General features: G+C 33.3%; 1 protein-coding gene across 4 annotated transcripts in view; it reads left to right on the plus strand.

Annotated features, from left to right (window-relative positions):
* The first annotated feature begins 219 nt into the window (after positions 1-219).
* Positions 220-15092, plus strand: part of NOVA1 (NOVA alternative splicing regulator 1) — a 144696-nt gene continuing 129823 nt past the window's right edge. For 2 of the 4 annotated variants that reach the window (XM_058293637.2, XM_058293638.2), the window contains exons 1-2: positions 1278-1898; positions 2902-3045. In XM_058293637.2, coding sequence (XP_058149620.1) covers positions 1874-1898; positions 2902-3045 — 169 coding nt within the window. In that variant the 5' untranslated portion in view covers positions 1278-1873. Of the gene's footprint in view, positions 1190-1277; positions 1899-2901; positions 3046-15092 lie in introns of those variants that run through there. The other 2 variants (XM_058293635.2, XM_058293636.2) reach the window with 2 other exon arrangements.

Consider the following 15092-nt stretch of genomic DNA (forward strand, 5'->3'; position numbering starts at 1 on the left):
CCTAGGTTTTTGTGACAGGCCGCTTAAGTTTGCCTGAGCCGTGCCGCTGGGGACCAGCGACCTTTCACCTCTCTCTTCCCTCTGGAGCACCCGGGCCCGCGTCCCCGCCCCCGCTACCGGCGCGCGCCCCCGCGCACGCGCTTACCCCTCGCGCGCACACGCACGCGCACACAACTCATACCCCCGCCCTCCCCGCCGCCGCACCCCCTTCTCCCCACCGCCCGCCCGCCAGCCCGCAGGTTGAGGCAGCGGCGCTGGGAGGCGGTGGCGGCGGCGCTGCTGAGAGGCTGGGACCCAAGCGCGAAGTGTGTGGGAGTCTACGAACTCAACCCCTCTCTACCCTCCCATCGCAGCCATCCCCCTCCCTCCCGGCCAGCCCCCCCTCCCCCCCTCACAAGCGGGAGAAATAATGAGCGAGACCCGGCGGCAGCAGCAGCAGCGCCGAGCAGCCCAGGCAACGGCAGAACCGCTTTGGCAGCGGCGGCGGCGGCAGCACCAGCAGCGGGAGCGAGCGCAGCGCTAGCGCGGCGCGGGGACCGCCGCGCTCCTTCCCGGTTCCTTCCCTCCTCTGCCGCTCGCTCCTCTCTCCGCATCCACCTCCTTCCCCTCCTCCAGCTCATTCACTCTTTCCCTCACTCTCCCCTCCTCCACGGCTTCTCCCCGCGCCCCGCCAACCCTCGCGCTCTCCCACTCCCTCTGCCCGTCCTCCCCGCTCCCCTCCTCCCGCTCATTCACTCGCCCCTCTCTCTTCTCTACTCTCTCCCCCTTCTCCTTTCTTCTCCTTCTTTCACCCTCCGTCTCTCACACCCCCTCCATTCCCCTGTCTCCTTTCTGACACTGCACTGCAGCTGCTCTTCAGCCCTGCCCCCTCCCCAGTGAGAACAAACCAGCAACATTGCTTTTTTCCAAAAGAGATTTCTATTGATCCGATTAAAAGAAATACCTTAAGAAACCCCAAACGCAAAAAAAAAAAAAAAAAAAAAAAAAAAGCAAAGAAAAAGCCAAAACAAAAGGGAGAACCTTCTCCCCATAGCAGCGGCAGGAACTGCAAACATGATGGCGGCAGCTCCCATCCAGCAGAACGGGACCCACACTGGGGTTCCCATAGACCTGGACCCGCCGGACTCGCGGAAAAGGCCGCTGGAAGCCCCCCCTGAAGCCGGCAGCACCAAGAGGACCAATACGGGCGGTGGGTATCGCTTCCACCTCCCCGCTGGCCCCATCCCCCGCCGCCGGCTCTTGCCTCCCTCCCTCCCGCTGTCCTCCCTCCTTCCCGCGGCCCGGACACCTCTTGCCCGAACCCGACGGCTCCCGCGCCCCTGCCCCGCGCCCACTCCCCTGCACCTGTCCCGCGCCTCGCCGCCCCCGACACATTTCCATTTCTGTGTTTATCATTCATCAAAATGGCGACCAGTTTTTCGGAATAGATCTATCTTTCTCTTTAATCTGTCGAGAAGCTGACCATTTAAATATCCTACACCTGGGCCGGGGGGTCCGTTACGGAGGAGGTGGATGACCCCCGAGTGAGGTGATCGCCGCCCGAAGATGCGCGCTGCATTTAACAGTCTGGTTAAATAAATAAATAAATGGCACTTGGGTAGCGGATTGCAAATGATTTGGGTACCCGAGAGTTTTCTTCTCTGTCCCTTTGCTTTGGGCCACAAGTAGTATGCAAAATCTGGATAAAGTGCATGCTGTTATCACACTTAAATTGTCTGTGCAAATACCTCATTGATTTGTCTTTAGGGGTGTGTATACGAGGGTGGGGGTGTCTGGTACTGTGACTTGTTAGTTAACGTCCTGCGCTTCCTTAGAAGATGAGTTACAACAGGACCAGTATCGCTTCTTCATTTACACTGGAGTCATCTTAACAATGCATCCAATGCATCGAGGCAGAGGTGAATTTATCTCCAGCATGTACATTACAGACGGATGGGGGTCTGTGAATGGCACACCCGCAAAATTTGGAATGTTCATTCACATAAGGAAGCTGGATTTACCGGGGTGTTTTGTATTTAAGACATAATCAGGTTGACGGAAATTAAAGTTTATGGAGTTGGCTTTATTTTCTGAAAGATTTCACTTCTCTTTTTCCTGGTTCATCCACCCCCTGTCCGTTTTAAAAAAATTGTGGTTATTTTGCGAAAGGAACATTATCTCGTCACTTTTAAGTGCATTTAATATAATTGACTAATAAGGTTTTTAAATATTGGCAACATTCTTCTTAAGTTCCTTTAATTAATTAGTTTAAAGGAGATCGTGGTAGACTAAATAAATACTCTCGGATTACTTAGATTTGCCAGTCCACACCACATTGAGTTATTTTTTGGCAGTTAAGACGGCTTGGAATATACCCCTATAGTCTGGATGGATTATTTCATAGGAGAATAGTTGTTTTACATACTTTTAAGTAGGATATAGGCAATGGCTAATTGTAGTTCTTGTGTGCTTGCTAATGACAAATAGCTAATCATTATTTACAATCCTGGACCCTTTTATTTGCAGTATTTTGTGTGAAGTTTGTCTTCATATAAATCTCTGAAGTTTTGTTAAAGGGTCAGTTCATTTCATTTTACCATAGTAACCACAGATTGAATTGGAAGACTTCCATGTTTGGAATAATAACTGGAATGTAGTCATCAGTTTCTACAGTGCTGCAAAATAATAGAACATGTTTAGATTTTAATACCAAGTTTAAAAGTATAAGTCCTACAAAATAGGAAACTGTAAATGTTTTTCAGTATAATTGACTTGTTTTTGTTCTTTAAAAATTTAACCCCGTATTTCCTGCAGATAGATGCCCATTACTTTAATTGGTAGTTTTTGCTCTTGAGGGTGAAGAGGGGATAGAAAAGTTTTAAAATACCATGTTAACCCACTCTATTTCTTTGCATTTTTCAGAAGACGGCCAGTATTTTCTAAAGGTTCTCATACCTAGTTATGCTGCTGGATCTATAATTGGGAAGGGAGGACAGACAATTGTTCAATTGCAAAAAGAAACTGGAGCCACCATCAAGCTGTCTAAGTCCAAAGATTTTTACCCAGGTAGGTGCAATGGTGAAGAAATTGTTTAATGAATCCCCAAGGAAAGAAAGAGATCTGTGTGTGTTAGTGCTGTACTGAAAGACATTTTTAAACAATAGTAAAGTCCTTATCTTATTTCTATTTGTTCTATTAGTATTTGTGGAAATGATTTTCAGAATATTTTCATTGTCGATTATGTCTTCTTTCTCTAATTGACATATTTTGTCTATTATTTAGACCAATTGCAAGATGATTCTTTTGGTTATTTTGGAATATTTCTTTCTTATTAGTAAAAAAAGAAACCACTCTAAAATTTAAAGAGAGAAACCTGCACAGCTGGCATTGGGAAATAGGGTTCTTCTGAAGTTTTCAGACATCATTGTAATGACAATTAGTCCAGTGAATTCAGAAAATGGGGGAAGGGAATCCTCTTAAAGAATGGACCATTTACTTCTAAATCCATTATGTACCTCTTTCTGCTTCATTGCTTTGTTTGTTGGCCCTAGAGTGAAGTTAAGAGGACAAATTCTGCCTTTTCAGATTTTAAAAATATTGTGTTCAGATGTAATTGTGACAAGGAAATCTATATCTTAATATAAGAAAGAAAATAAAATTTCAAAATGTGTGTTTTTTAAGAGCTGTATTTGATTAAAATATGTTAATAGTTTATGTGGTACAGTAAATCACCGGAATATGGCAAGCTTCCTAGGTGGTATAATTTTTTTTTTTACTTTTCATTATGCTTTAATATATCAAATGTGATAGTTATGCATGCTCATGTTTTTAAATTAAAAATTTTTTTTTTTACTTTTTCCTATTCAATATATGGTTTTTAAGTTTAATGGGAAAACATCCATAATAAAGGTATATATCTCCTAGATAAAACATTATTGACTGTTTTGCTTTACTTAGAACTAGCATTCTGCCATTTTAGGGGTATTTCATCTTTGTGGCAAAACATATACATATATTAAATTCAGTGCTGAGAAGACCAATAAACTGTTTTTTTGGTTTTTTTTTGTTTTTATGGTAGAGAAGAAAAGCTGATTTGCTTTCAGTGATCTAATTCTGTAAGAGTTCTTTAATACAGCAAGGACATCTGGCATGAATGTAAGCAGTACATTTAGAGGGTTTCTTTTTTCATAGCCAGTTGCTTGGTGGTAGAAATGGGCCATTATGTTGGATAAGAGGGCTTTAGGATGTTTGAAAATACCTTATAATTATTTAAATTGGATGTAATATTTTTGGTGAACATTAAATTTAATAAACTAAAATGTAATCTGTTGGATAGGATGTCCCTCTAAAGTTTGTCTCCTGTGAGTATAGTTTTTCAGATGGCTCTCCTTGTCTCTGAAACTTTCTTTATGCATTAAGAAAGTTTGCTAACATATTCACATTCATATGTGTAAAGGTATATTATGATGAAAAAAAATCAATGTGGAATTGTGAAAATGCTTAGTGCAAAAAAAAGCTCTCAAAAGAGCTTGATTGCAAAATTAATAATGTGATAGTTCCAGAAAAAGAGCTGCAATGGTAAATTAAATTCACTGTCAATAGATGAAAATGAAATAGCGTTTTTGCATTATACATGAGGTGGTATCAGATGTGCAAGGATGATACAGAAAATTGGTGTTTATCAAGCATATTCCAAATTCTAAATTAAATGCCTTTTCATTTGAATATCGTTTATTTTCAGTGGGTTGGAAAGGGTGCACTGAGAATTAGATCTTTTGTTTGTCGTCCACTTATTTGTGCATTTTTTTCTTATTACATTGAAATTGCTTATTTTATTTATAGTTCTGAGGCAGGTTATTCATACAGAGCAAGAGTATCTGTTGGAAAAAATGGAAAAATGGAGTGAGGGGAATAAAATTTTGTGTTTAGTGACGTAACCTTATCAAATGTGAGTGAATGTCTGGATCAAAGAAGACACACACTTTGCCTGTAACAGGTGGAAAATAGTCACACACTTTGGAGTCAATTTTAAGGATAAAGTAAAGCCTTGTAGTTTATAAGAAGCTTTGAGAACTATAAAGTTTATTTAAAATACAATTTTAATTAGATTATTACCTGTTCGGACAAATACGTTTTTCCTCTTCTTATAGTCTTCTGTCACACTTGACCCGAAGCCTGTGGAATTATCTAAGGTCCTGGTATTTTTGAACATAGCAACCTCTGAGCTCCTTTCAACTTCTCTTACTCCTATGTACACAAGGGATTCTTACTTTGCACATCTCAGATGAGCTAAATGTAAAGCTGTGATTCATATTGAGGTATAAGGAATTATAATGATAAGGTAAAACGCAATAATTCCGAAGCCCATTTTTGTGTTTCCTATATACATATATTTATAACTTTGATATTCTATAAGAATAAATATACCTGATGTTTATTTCTTGAAGTCTTTTTCTGTTTCCCGTTTGGTAATACAGTATATTTGATATAAGGTGTACTTTAATTGTATAGCCTAATGGATTTTCTCAAATTACCTAAATGTTGAAGAATAAATCTGTCCCTATGATTGTAGCCTTTCTTTAAATCATATTAATATCTTTAGCACATAATTGTGTTCATAATGTTTAGCTAAAATGCTAGTGTGTTTATGAAGAACTTTCTTCAGAGTGTATAACCTAGAATACAGATGCAGGGGACATTTAAAAATTTCAACTCAGATGATTTGTACATTGTTTTTATTAGAGCTGATATAATCTGATATTTGTTTCCCTTTTTTTTGTTTGTTTGCTCAGGTTATATCTTAAAGCAACCTTGCCTTTCTGAATAATGTTTTAATATTTATGGTTGAAATAAAAATACTTTTTGCACATTGATATGGATTTAGAATTCATACAATTAGATATTGCATTGTGTATTTCATTGTATATTAAATAAATAATTTGGGGGAATTATGTGATGAGGAATTGTAAACTACATTTTCCAATTATTGTAATAAGAAGTATACGAACTACAAGTGGATTTATTTTACTTTTTTTCTGTCCTGTATAGTTCATTTATCTATTTAGCTTATCCAAATCTTAAAGGCTATTTATTTATTACTGGTGGTTTTAGGCATAATCTTTTTTTCTTACTTCATTAAAACAACCTAATTTAATTTCTTTATATATCCTTTTATAATTAGGTTACATAAAGTTTTTGCCTTGTCGTTAGAAAACACCTCTCTCATTTTAGAAAATATATAACTCTATACATAATAATTATGATAGTGTTATTAGTTTATTTGTTTTGTTTTAATAAAGATTTTTATATTTAAAAATTTTAATGGATAATTCAGTTATATAATTAGAAAATTTATTGACTGCATTACTAGTTGGGAATAGTAAAGGATGTATAAAATATATTTTTTCATGTATTCCTTAGAACACTTCACAGTATACCTATTTTTATTTCATGATTATTTGACACTGAAGATGCTCATTATATCAGGCAAATAGGAATCCTCTATTATAATCTTGGCTTTTATATGTATGTATTTTATTTTATACTGTTTTTATATTTGTGGTATGAAACTGGGTCACATTTATTATAAATTAATTGCTGTTATAATTCTTAAGTTAAAATTTGAACTTATCACTTCTAGATTCATTGTCTTATTTTATCGCTGTCCAAATTGGAATGATGTATGTGTTTTCTTTTAAGTCACAAACCATTTATATATTAAGTTTGTAAAAATCATGAAAAAGCAGTATGTGAGTGAATTTTTGTTTTAGTGAAGGAAATGTCCCAACCTGCCTTTATTTTGAAATAGGGAAAATTCATTGGCCAATTTAACCTTTAGGAATGGGATTGTCTGAGAATGATCATTTTTTGAAAGCCAGAGGAGTTAGTGGAGTTTAAAATAGATAACTTTTTATGCTTGTTTTCATTGTTGATAGAAGAATAGTAGGATATTGGCAGTATTATATGAATGTTTTTTGTAACTTCTAAAAGTAGTATATACTTTTTTTTTTGTCTTAGACACAAACATCTCAACAATCTTATTGGTATATAAGACAAAATGAATAGATAAATAGAATTTTAATAAATAAAAAGTAAATATAATTTTCAAAATTGTTTAGAGATTTTAGTCGGATAGGTATCAATTACATTATTTATACATTTGATTTTTATATGATCAAAAGTTTGCTGACATTTAAAAAGGGTTTTTCCTTAAATTTTAAAGTCATAATATTTGAATCTGATATGCTGCCTATTGTTGCGGGTTGCTTTTGTATATTTTTTCTATTTTCTCAATTTTAAGTGGAACCATAATTTTGTACTTAGGCATTAGTATTTCCCTGAAAATTTGCTTTATTTTTATTTTTCAATATATTTTAATACTTTAATTAGTAGGATATCTAAACATGAAAGAAAGGCTTTTGCTAAATGGCAGTTACTGAAAATATAATTTTTGTATTTAACTTGTGTATGCAAACATTTTATAATGGAGAATTTTAGAAAGTTTGAATAAGCATTAAAAATCATAGCTATTTTATTTGATTCTTCTCTATTCATTCTGCTATTATATCTTATCGATTTAGAAATTTATACAACATCATTTATATTGTCAGTGTTTTAATGAATTATGTAACACTTTGAAATTTGCTATTTGAAGCCTTCTAGAATTTGGAAAAATGGCTCATTTAAAATTTCTTACATTGTGAGGAAATACTTCTAATAACACTGCCTTAGAAATATAGCCCCCAAAGCATTTCTGAAATAATTTAAAAATAGTACACACAATTTGTGAAATAGTTCAATGTTTATGGGTTGAAGATATTGTATATAATATACCAACTGGAAAAAGGACTTGTGTCTTGGAAACTCTGAGGACTATGTGGTATCACTAAAAACTCGAACAACAAACTACCATTGACAAACTCTTGTGTATTTTATAGTTGTTTTTGGTTTATTTTTTTAACCACAGACTTTAGTCTTAGTTGTTTCCAGTTTAGTTGAACCATGTTTTAAAGCATATATATATATATATATATATATTTTTTTTAATCCAGTGTAGCTTTTCAAAATAAAATTGGGGACATGAGGGTGGGAGGTTTGTGCTTGATTGCCTTCTCATTTCCATCTTTGGATACAGCTCTAGTGTAAAGTTAAACAACATCTGCAGAGATCTGACTGACAAACATCTCTCTGGGACTCATCATTGCAGCCTGCAGCAGGTGCATTATGCTTTGCAGTCTTTTCCAAAAAGAGGTTAGTTTGTTCTAACATTTATCAGTAGACCAGTGGGAGCAAGTGACTAGAGAGAAGAGGTTGGTTGTCACTTGTCCAGTGCTGGACTGTTTCAGGTAATTGGACTGGATTGGTGGGAACCATAGTAGTATGTGTCTCACATTGCACTGCAGCTGCTATGGAACTTAATTAACCTGGCCCTCGGAGACTGAAGTGGCATGGTATAAAACACAACATTTGAATGAAGTAGTACTTTTCATTACTTTCTGATGCTTGGATTAAGGAAGTTTCCATTTTCTTCACCTTATTCTTTAAAAATATGCCATCAGCTTTTCCATATTTTTAATGTGAAAGTATTTGCAACTAAAATGATTTTTCATGAATGTGATAGACTCCACATAAAAAAGAGATGGGAACTTCAGAGATAGAAATTGAAATGTAATCTTAAATTAGAAGTATTTAAATTTCTCTATTCTGCAAGTAAAATTTCAAAGCAAGAATGAGTGGGAATAAGTAGAAATATACTGTGTATTTCCTTATTATCTTAGATTAATTAACATTTGTGTATTTATTTTCAAAGAAGAAATAACCCACCTAAACTGAAGTTGTATCATTTTAGCGTGTTGAGAGTTTCAGCAGGCAAACTTTGCTAAGTAGTTTTTGAAGTGTTCCACAAACAGGACACTTGTAGCATATTAAAATATTTTTCAGATGTTTCAGCCTAATATAAGAGTCCTTATTAAATTATTCCTTCCTACATTTTAATATATGTTAATTGAAATTTAATCAAAAGTTTAAAAATTAGTCTGTCTTTTATTTCTGTGTTTTTAATTTCTTAATCTACTGGATGTACTGATTTATAGTCTACTTTCCTAAAATAAATAGAAGTTTCATGTGTGTTCAATTAGTATTCCCAGTTAATATAGGTGTCTCTTATCACAGTCCTGTTTATTAATTGACTCTTGAATGGAAAACATTTCTAAGGTAAAATGTCCTCACACTAAATCTGTCGATATGATATACCATTTTATAATAATTTGGAATTCAAAAAAAATCATTTGGAATCTTTGTAAAGCAGTTTCGTAGTTTTGACTCTTCTATTAATTACTAATTTGGATTTTTTGGTATATTGAATATAACTTGTTAATTACCCAAGAGTTACTAAGCCTTGGAATTTGCACAGATTTATTTTTCTAAAATTTTTTGTAACCTGTGTACTTTTTTTGAAGGAATTTTTACCAGTATTGCCAGTAACTTTGATTCTAAAGATTATGTCTGTATGAAAATATTTTTAATTTAATTTTAATTTAATTATGACTAGTTGGTAATTTTTTGGTAATTATAGTAATTAAGGAAATAACATTAAAATAATCATCTCAAGAGAATCCATCCCACACTTTTAAACATATCATTCCATTTTTCAACTAAATTTTTCATTTTGACATCAAGAACATTGTTGTCTTAACAATTCTCATTAATATAAAAATGATCTTTCAAAATTTCACATATATACTTCTCCATAATTAAAAAAATTTTGATAAAGAATTTTATAAAAATTTTAAGACTACAAAGTTATAAAATGAGTAATGGCTACTCTTACAAACTTTGAGATATTTTCAATATTTGCTAAGTTTTAAGCCACTATATGGCTATTCTTTCCCATGTCAAATCTTGATCATGAAAACACATAATATCTGCGCTCCATCATTGATCTTTTGCTGCTTCCTGCAGGGCCTGTCATAGCATCGTTGACAGGACCAGATGAAAAGTGAAATCAGTGTCTTGAGTTTTTTAACAACAAAATGATCCAGGTAAGATTATTTGGTGTGGAAAATAAAACATTTTTGACCATTCTTAAAATTTTATTCAATAATAAACTAAGCATTCCTTTTGACATTTTGAGGAATAACTTTTCTTTCTGTTTTATATATTTTTGAGAACAGTTTCACATTGAAGGCTTCATGATACTTTATGTAGGATAAATTTTCACAGAGTGAATTCATTAATGAAATAAGACTTCCAAATCCTACATTTTCTCTAGGATTTAATAATGCTGACTCCCAGTTTATTTAAGAGAAAATCATTGAAAGCTATTGGAAGAAGATTATCTTTTTTTACATTGTTATAATTTGCTGCTCCAGGAATCAGATTGGGTAATCACTTAATATTTTAAGATCCAGGAATTTGGGAGGGAAGAGTGGAGTACAAGAAACGGGGGAGTGCATTTCATTGACAGAGAATGTTAAGGAAATGCAGTATGTTTTTTCGTTTTATTTGTTTTATTTTACTAAATATTTTGGAAGAACTATAACTTTTTAATTTTGGTAATATTCTTGAAAAACATTTTTCTGAAGGGGGTAGTGGTAGAAACAAGTAAGCTCTTTGATGGCTATTCACATACTTAGTCTTAAATTATTATTGAATAATTTTCATGTTTTTAGTTTTCTGATACTGATATTTGGTTTATTTAAAAAGTCATAAAAACCCTTTTTAAAAAACCTTTAGTGTGAAATTTATCTGGAAGCTTTTCTCTTATTAATTATTATAATTATTTATCAGATTCTTCACTATGAGACCTAATGTAAGTAGCTGTTTGTTCATTATGACTTAGAATTATTACAAAGCGTATTTTCTTTGTAAAAGAAATATAGCCATGACTTACTTTACCCTGAAAAATTGAGGTTTGTTATTGTCCCTTTACATTTTATTTTAAAATTCTTAAATCATATGACCTCTCTGTCAAAGACAGTGACAACACTTAAGAGAAACAAAGAAACTTTCCATTTAAAGGAAGTAGAGAAATAGAATTGTGGAACTTGATAGATGAAAGGAATAGAGCTTAGATATAATCTCATCCAGAACCTGCGTTTATTTAACAGTTGAGAAAACCAAAGTACCAAGAAGTAAAGTGATTTATGAATAGGTTTTCTAATGTCAGTAATTGTCCAGTAAATGTGGACATGTTTTCTGAATTTATATTATAATCGTACTAGGTACTTCATTCTCTTCTTGTTTTGCTTTACTCTTTGTATCCCCTTTTTTGATATGATTTGCTAAGGAAATAGGTACTCACTGCCTCTTTTCCCTTGTTTTAATATGAATTTGCTCTCTCTTTTTTAAACTAAGATGAGCACATGGCAGTTATTTTATACTAATTTTTTCCATTGATTTGTGGTACTGAAGGCCCAAAGACAGGTTGCCCTTTAGTCATTACCACACATTAAAAAAAAAAAAATGTTATGATAGATTTATGTTGCTTTGAGTATACCTGGTCATTTTCTGATTTCCTATAATTATGCTTTTTGAAGTGGCATTGTTTTTAGGGTGATTTGGTTTCTGCAACTTTGTTGTTATTTTTGATTTGCAGTTTGTGTGTATTTGTGTGTGTGTATTTTGCTTGCTTTCATTGTTCCTCTGCTCAATTCCTTCATTTCTGTTTAAACAGTGTATTGACCTTTATGAAAAAATATAGAGACTTGCTAAGTCAAATTTTATTAAAATGGATTGTTTCAAGGATAAATTTGTTTTCCATATTTTTATGATACTTCTACAAACTTTCCTGAGTATTAGATATTTGGCTAGATATTCTGGATATTCTTAAAATGACAAAGGATTACGATTAATAATACACATGTGGATAATTGTATGGCGATGTCATTCAAAATGTAGATATCTTATTCAATAATTATTGATTTAAAATATAACTATTTTCTCTTTTTTTGTATCTATCCATTTCATTAAATTGGTCCACTTTCAGTTAGTTAGAATTCTGATGTTGTTTTCATTGCATTACAGGCTTAAGGACTACTTTCTAACATAATTATAAAAGTACTTAACGTGATTTTTAAAACTTTTTTTTCCTACTCCTTCCATACTTTAAAACGAAAAACCTTTTGTGATAGACTTCATCACATCAATTGAATAACTGGATTAAGCTCCATTGGTGTGTGGGAATTTATATCAACCTACTTGCCTGCTATTATGTGTTCAGCATACTATCCGTGTAGTACTGGAAATTTAAATGACTGCATGAATGAATAAATGAATGAATGATTTGAGGTTTCTTTTGTGAAGTGCTCATCTGCTACCAATGAAGTAGATATAGAAGGCACTCCATCTTTAGTTTTTCACTACATTTTTAGCTTATTTTAATGGGGTGAATGAGTGTGGTATATGTGTGTGTGCACATATAAATCTGTATTTTGGAAAGATGAAATAATGAGTTCTAAAATTAAAACAAAATGGCCCTCAGAGTGATGGGACAGGCATGGATCAAAGAATTGAGGAGAAAAGTGGAGTGTGACAGGAGTGCTTTCTACTTAGTATGTTATCCTGTGTGAAGAAACTGAAAGCCAGTATTGAAGAGGGCAGTTCAAAGACATCTTTAAAATAAAAGCCCCCTTCGAATACTCTGACTTAAGTACCATGTACTTAACTCAGACTTAGTTATTAATAAAGTAATTAAAGGTATTCACATTGTAAGACCGTAAAAGATTTTTTATCTAGATCACATTATAGTTTATTTGTGGCTATTTATTTTGTGTAGTATGGAACAGAGCCCACTTGTGACTTTTCTTGAGAGATGATGAAAATCAAAGATTACTAATCACTAAATTAAAGGGACATTATTAAAAGTATGAAAACTAAATGTTTATTCATAATGTATTTTAATATCTCCTTAACCATCCACAGAAAATTACTCAGTATTAGTTCTGTAACATTTATGTTTACATATATAAATACATTGTGACTTTTAGAAGTTAACCAATTTACTTTTCTTATTTTACTAAGGAAAAAATATATATACCAACTATATAATAGAGTAGAATACATTTGCATAGTAGGTTTTCACTGACTTGAAAATTAATGTGCCCTTCTTTGAAATTAAAATTTTAGGAAAGTTGTTGAGTTGGGCTATTTCAAGGTCTTTTTACTACTTTGTAAGCATTTAATATTTAGAGAGATACATGAAATACTAGTGCTTTTCTTGTTTAACTACATTGTTGTTGTTTACTACAATAAGTCAATGAAACATCTCAAATTTAATATACATTCTTTCATGCCTCCGGCTTAGTCCCCCACATTTTTATAATCTTTGTGTTTAAAAATCTGGCAGAGCATCAGAGAATATTGGGCTAAAACACCGTCATAATCTTTCTTTACCTAGCTGCTTCCCTTGCCCTTCCCTGCAACCTCCACGCTTAGATTTTAACAGTTTGATGGACATTTGTATGCTCCCTTTGGTGTTAGAACTAAGTATACAATGTTCTGATGTTCTTACTTTCAAGTGAAGGAACAAGAGAAAACAAAAAGATGAATAACTGATTATAATAAAGTTTGATAATTGTATAATGGGAGAATTATATCTGTCAGTGACGGTATTAGGAGGGGAAGTTAGACTTAAAGAAGAGCTGACAGGATTTTGAGGGTTGAATTTTAATTTACTTTGTGGAAAAGGGTAGAACATTTCATACATAGAGAAAATATATAGACATGAATATATAAAAAACTCTGGAATATTCAGGGGTTCAAAAATAATTTGATATTATGGGATAAAAAGTGGCTATTGCTGAGTGTGCATTTGGAAGAGTAAACACTGTGAAGTATTTGTCCAGATAAGAGACAGTGTATTGCATATGAAAAAAGAAAAATTGAACAGTCTTCATTATGGAGACTTTTATTAGCAAGAAATATTTTAAAGAAAAAATATGTTGTGTGTCTATAAAATTACAGTGTTATTGGTATTAAATGATACCTGTTTGTATGATTATTAATATGAATAGTGATATTATTACTCTGGAAGAAGGATTGGCCTAGTTGTCTTTAACAAGGAGCTGAGTATTAGATTTTGGATCCTGGCTTTCTGCTTAGGAAATATAAGTAAAATCAGAAAAGAGAATATTTATTTTACAAAGGAAAAAACAGAGAGAAAGGTGAAGCAACTGAAAATATAGAAAAGAGATGTTACAAAATGTAAGAATTGTTTAAGAAATTATGCAATAAGTATAGGAGAAACAAACTAATGCAGGAACCTAGTGAAGGATATATGTCAGAAGAACATTTTGGTGTATACAGGAAAGTTCTGGAAATAGAATTCTATTTGTGACATTCACTTTTGAATAATGTATACTCTTGTTTGTGCTGGTGACTTTATATATATTCTTCAAAGTTAGTGACTTGAGTGATTTCTTTACCTAGTTTGCTTTTTGATTCCTACAGCTAAGAATCATATAACTGGTAAAACATTTTCATTTCTTAATTTTTTAAAATATATAGACCTTTCTAGCTCCTTTGGCATGTTATAGACCCATTAAATTAGATTTGATGAAAATCAGAGAGTTATATAGTATATTTTTTTATGTGTGAATTGATGCAGTTCAAACCCCAAAGGTTTGTTATATGGTAGAAACATTGGTATGTATTATTTTAATGAAAATGAAAATTGAACTTAAGCTCACTGTTATTGGATTCTCTCTTATGTAATTCTACTTAGAATTTTGGTTGATTATTGAGATTCAGCAGGATTTTCTATGTTTGATAAATAATCATTTCATATAGGAATTGATTTTAATAGATACTCTATCAAATTCAGATGAATTAAAAAATTTGTGAAAAATATGGCACTGTTTTTCCATTTATAAAATGAGAACAAAATTATTTAGCATTTTACACTGATTTGTGAAATTATTGGCTACTTGTGTAGAAAAACATTTAAAAATTGAACAGCTGAAGTGACATTAAGCACCAGATGGGGATTTGAAATAAAAATATTCACTGAGTAATCTTTGAGTGCTATTCATAATTCAACAATGCCAGTTGTATAACTCAAGGTTGAATTCAACATTAAAAAGAAACATAAGCAAAGACTCATTGCCTTAAAATTG

This window comes from Dasypus novemcinctus, chromosome 3, assembly GCF_030445035.2.
Source record: "Dasypus novemcinctus isolate mDasNov1 chromosome 3, mDasNov1.1.hap2, whole genome shotgun sequence".
Taxonomy (NCBI): Eukaryota; Metazoa; Chordata; class Mammalia; order Cingulata; family Dasypodidae; genus Dasypus; species Dasypus novemcinctus.